This window comes from Alnus glutinosa, chromosome 2, assembly GCF_958979055.1.
Source record: "Alnus glutinosa chromosome 2, dhAlnGlut1.1, whole genome shotgun sequence".
In the NCBI taxonomy this organism is placed as follows: Eukaryota; Viridiplantae; Streptophyta; class Magnoliopsida; order Fagales; family Betulaceae; genus Alnus; species Alnus glutinosa.
The window spans coordinates 28,599,639-28,604,648 of NC_084887.1; the positions used below are offsets into that span (position 1 = coordinate 28,599,639).

General features: G+C 42.9%; 1 protein-coding gene across 1 annotated transcript; it reads left to right on the forward strand.

The window, feature by feature from the left end:
* The first annotated feature begins 987 nt into the window (after positions 1-987).
* LOC133860461 (uncharacterized) lies at positions 988-4,465 on the forward strand. The gene is made up of 4 exons (XM_062296062.1): positions 988-1,974; positions 2,530-3,617; positions 3,722-3,965; positions 4,331-4,465. The coding sequence occupies exons 1-4, from the start codon at positions 988-990 to the stop codon at positions 4,463-4,465; spliced, it is 2,454 nt and encodes an 817-aa protein (XP_062152046.1).
* Positions 4,466-5,010: the final 545 nt, after the last annotated feature.

Consider the following 5,010-nt stretch of genomic DNA (forward strand, 5'->3'; position numbering starts at 1 on the left):
TTCGAGGAAATGAGCAAAAAAAGGAAAGAAAGGTGGTCATAAGGGGGGAGTATCGGGCGAAAAAGGCAAGAAAAAGGAATATGTGAGGAAGATAGATTTGAACACTGGAATTAAAACTGTAGGGGCAGGGCTTATGGGTGAGGGGGGTCGGCCCAATGACTCCTGGAGTTTTCCTAGACAGACCTACAAGCCCAAGTGTGATAATCGGGTCATCAATGAGGAGCCTAGTCAAAGTTGCTCCCAAAGTCCACGTGCAGAAGACACTAACCGAATCAGTCCAGCCAAGCCATCCATCAACAAGACTAAAACTCCAGACTCTTCAACACGTGGGGGTTTGCTCCAGAAGGCTCCTTCTCCCCCTCTAAATCATTATAGAAAAAAAAAAAAAAAAAAAAAAAAAAAAAAAAAAAAGGATCGTGATTCCTTGGAGGCTTATTCTAGGCTAAGCCTAAGGATGGATTTAGGAGATGGGGAAAGGAATTGGAAACGGGTGGCCAGAGGGGCAGCACATGTGACTACATCACGAGGTTCTGATAAGGATGGTTTGGGAACGAGGGAGGAAGGAGCTGCCTTTACAGAGTTGTGTGGAACCTCTGATGGGGTCTTGGTGGAAGCTGTGACTATGAAGAAGGAAGATAACTCACCAATGAAGTCTCAATTTTTTGCCTCTCCTAAAAGGTATGAATTGGTTACTTCTGAGTGTGCGATTATCTTGGCGGAGGCTGCAATGCAGCCCCGCCAATCACCATGAATCTCCTATGTTGGAACTGTCGAGGGCTTGGGAACCCTTGGACAGTTCGGGAGCTTCACTCTTTGGTGAAGAATAAGAAACCCCACTTTCTGTTTCTCATTAAGACAAAAGTGTATGTTGGGGTGCTGCAAAGGCTCAGGACTTTAATGGGCTTTGAAGGGATGATACGTGTTGATCCAGTGGGTCAAAGTGGTGGATTGGCTTTCTTCTAGAGACCTACATCAGAGGTGGAGGTCATGCACTTCTCTCAGAGGCATATTTCTGTTAATATTAATGTTAGGGAGCAAGAGTCGTCATGGACCTTTACAAGGTTTTATGGTAATCCTAACCGGGCCCTCCGTGAAGACTCATGGTCTCTTCTTTCCTATTTGAGTTCACTGAGTAAAGGCGCATGGTTATGCATGGGAGACTTCAATGAAATTGTTGATCTCAGTGAAAAATATGGAGGTGCAGTGAGAAATGAAGATCAAATGGAACGGTTTCGGTCTACCCTTGAAGAGTGTAATATGGGAGACTTGGGTTACAAAGGGTCAAAATACACCTGGGTTAATAATATAGAGTCTGCCGAGTTCATTAAGGAGAGGCTGGACCGGGCAATTGCAACCCCGAGCTGGTGTGAAGCCTTCCCGAATGCAATTGTTAAAGTTCTCCCTGTAAGTAATTCAGATCATAAGCCGTTATTGTTGACTTTTGATGTGACCTACAAAAAACCTCCTCGACTCTTTAGATATGAAGCAAAGTGGAATTTGGATGAGGATTGTCACAAGGTGATCCAGCAGACTTGGAATGAGAATGTTTCGAGTGGGAACTCCATGACAGATGTGCTTCAAAGTCTTAATAAAAGTAAGGCTTCACTCAATGGCTGGAGAAGGGCTAAATTTGGTTCCACAACCAGAACCATTAATTCCCTAAACACTAGACTAGAAAGGTTACAGAGGCAGGAGCTCCCAAGGATTTTGGCTACCATTAAACGGGTTCAAGGAGATCTCAATAAACTTCTTGACATGGAGGATATGAAATGGCGCCAACGCACAAAAAGAAACTGGTTTAATAATGGGGATCGCAATACGGAGTACTTCCATGCTTGGGCCTATCAACGTCATCGATCTAATTTTATTGGATCAATACAAGACTTGGAAGGGCATGTATGGAACCAGCCAGAAGAAGTGGGGCGAGCTTTTACCCGGTTTTTCAAAATCTCTTCAAATCCGAGGGAGTGGAAGGTATTGATGAATGCATTTCGGTAGTACAAGGAAGAGTAAAACCAGAACTGAATGCAATGCTTACAGTAGACTTTTCTCACAACGAGATCAATACAGCTTTGTCCCAGATGCATCCCCTCATCCTTGAATTCATTGTGTGAAAAGCTTCGAAGGCGATCAAAATGTTATCCGTAATAAGCCTACCCGGTACAAATGCGCTTTGGTGTTGTGAAATGATGGATTGTAACACTAGCTTCATCCTATTTGCGAGCACCTTAGCCACTAGCTTGTACACCACATTGCATAGACTAATCGGCCTAAAATCAACCACATTAGTCGTCTTTGCCGTTTTAGGAATCAATGCAATGAAAGTTTCATTTATAGTAGGGTTAAGAGTACCCCCCCCATTTAGAAATTCTAGAATTGCACCACGAACCTTGGCGTCAATAGTATCCCAGTGATGCTAATAAAATTTAACTCCAAATCCATCTGGACCTGGTGATTTGAGGGATGCATCTGGGACAAAGCTGTATTGATCTTGTCATGAGAAAAGTCTACTATAAGCATTGCATTCAGTTATGGTTTTACTCTTCCTTGTACTACCGAAGTCAAAATGGTGATTTGAAGGCATATGATAGGGTGGAGTGGCCTTTTCTTGAGGCTATGATGCGGACTATGGGATTTGAAGAAATATGGATTTCCCTCATTATGGATTGTGTTAGAAGTGTGACTTATTCAGTCTTGGTTAATGGCCAGTCGTATGGGAAGATCTCTCCCTCTTGTGGGTTGCGTCCAGGGGACCTTTTGTCACCCTATCTATTTTTAATTGTAGCGGAGGGATTGAGCTCTTTAATGGCAAAAGCAGAAGCAGAAAAGCACATTACTGGAGTTCCAATTGCAGTAAGTGGTTTTCAGTTGAGCCACTTATTTTTTGCGAATGATTCACTCCTCTTATGCAGGGCAAATTTTATGGAATGGATAAACCTTTTTCAAGTGTTACAAACCTATGAAAAAGCTTCAGGTCAGCAACTGAATGCGGCAAAAACCTTCATTTTCTTTAGTAGAAACACTCGAGCAGAATTTCAAGGTTTTATCCGGAATACAGCAGGGGCTACTATTACAACTAGATTTGAGAAATACCTGGGCCTTCCAGCAATGGTGGACAGATCAAAGAGGCAAACCTTTGCTAGTATTTGTGGTAAGGTGAAGGCTAAAGTGGATGGGTGGAAGGAGAAGTTCCTTTCCCAGGTGGTAAAGGAAATTTTAATAAAAGCGGTAGTCCAAGCTTTACCTACTTATTGCATGAGTGTGTTCTGGCAGCTGCAATCTTTATGCAAGTCCCTCAATTCTATCATGAGCCGGTTTTGGTGGGGTCATAAATCCAATCAAGGGCGAGTCCATTGGATGAGGTGGGAGCGACTGGGTACTCCAAAAAATAGGGGAGTAATGGGATTTAGAGACCTAGAGATATTTAATTTGGCTTTGCTCGCAAAACAAGGTTGGCGTTCACTCTCTAATCCTTCTACTTTAGTGGCACATATAATGAAAGAAAAGTACTACCCACGGGTAGATTTTATGGAGGCTCAGTTAGGAAGAAGGCCTTCCTTTGTTTGGAGTAGTATTATAAAGGCAAGGCCTCTTGTGCAAAATGGGTGGGGTGGAGAGTAGGCAATGGAGAAAATATTAAAATCTAGGGCAATGCATGGCTTCCAACCCCTCGTATTCGGCTTCTTCCTCCTTGTCACTCAGGGTTTCATTATGAGTCCAGGGTAAGTTTGTTGATTGATCCTTTAACTAGATGGTGGAACTTAGACCTGGTGCGTGATATCTTTGATCCTAGAGAAGCGGCGAGAATTGGAAGTGTTATGCTTAGCCCTTTGAACCAGAAGGATAAGCTTATTTGGAGAGGTACAACAATAGGTACTTTTACTGTGAGAAATGCCAATCACATGGCAATGAATAGGCTGGCTCAAAGTAAAGGAGAGGGGTCGGGTGCTAACAACCATGTGGAGGTCTGGAAGACTATTTGGGGTTTGAGTGCTCCTCCAGTTCTCAAAAACTTTTGTTGGAAAGTTGCAACAATTTGCTACATACCAAGGTTAATTTGTTGGAAAGTTTGTCCCTTCTGTAATGCAAAACCGGAAACTATTTTCCATTGTCTTTGGGGGTGCCCAGCAACTGTTGCAATTTGGCAAGAGGGAGATAAGAAATTTCAAAAAATGTCATGTGGTTGTACTGATGGCCTGGGCTTATTTTTGTATTTTGTGGGGGAGATTGGATCTAGAAGAACTGGTAGAGGCATGGACAGTGGCAAGAATGATCTGAAATAGGAGGAATGACTTTGTTTTTCAATGGTTTATTTTCTTCTCCTATGCAGGTTATGGCTGCAGCTAAAGCATCTGTGGAAGGATTTAATCTTGCAACCAACAGTGCTGAAGCTTCTCCTAGAGCCATGCAATTGCCTCAACCAAAGTGGAAAAAGGCCCAGGAAAGTACTTGGAAGATCAACTAGGATGCTGCCGTTTCAGAGGAATCGATGACAATGGGAGTGGGCATAGTTATCCGAGATGAGGGAGGAAGATTTGTGGCAGCAAAGATGGAAGTAGTCCCTTACATAGTGGATCCTAATGCTGTTGAAACAATAGCAGTTTGGAGTGCGGTGCAATTTGGCCGAGAAATGGGGGCTAACCAAATTGTTTTGGAGGGAGATTCAATGGTGGTGGTCTCGGCTTTGCGTGCTTCGGAGTCGTGCGATGGGCTTTTTGGTCAGTTGATCGATGATATTAAGTCATATTTCTCTCATTTTTCTGCAGTGGAAGTGAATCATGTTCGTAGAGAAGCAAACATGGCTGCTCATGTAATGGCTAAAAAGGCGATTTCCAACCTGCTGAACCACACTTGGGTTGGGGAGTGTCCTCATTTCATTCAAGATGTTGTGGCAGCAGAATGTCATTTTTCTGATTGAGCATTTTATAAAGATATTTCTTCAACAAAAAAAAAAAAAACATAAAATGTATGTAGCCAAAAAAAGACTTTGACGTATGGATGTAGGCCATA

Bases quoted from the DNA above. Each gene is read 5' to 3' on its own strand.
- LOC133860461 (XM_062296062.1), top strand. From the start codon at position 988: ATGCACTTCTCTCAGAGGCATATTTCTGTTAATATTAATGTTAGGGAG. The intron at 1,975-2,529 runs GTATTGATGAAT...CATTGCATTCAG, and splicing joins CAAATCCGAGGGAGTGGAAG to TTATGGTTTTACTCTTCCTT. The intron at 3,618-3,721 runs GTAGGCAATGGA...TTATGAGTCCAG, and splicing joins CAAAATGGGTGGGGTGGAGA to GGTAAGTTTGTTGATTGATC.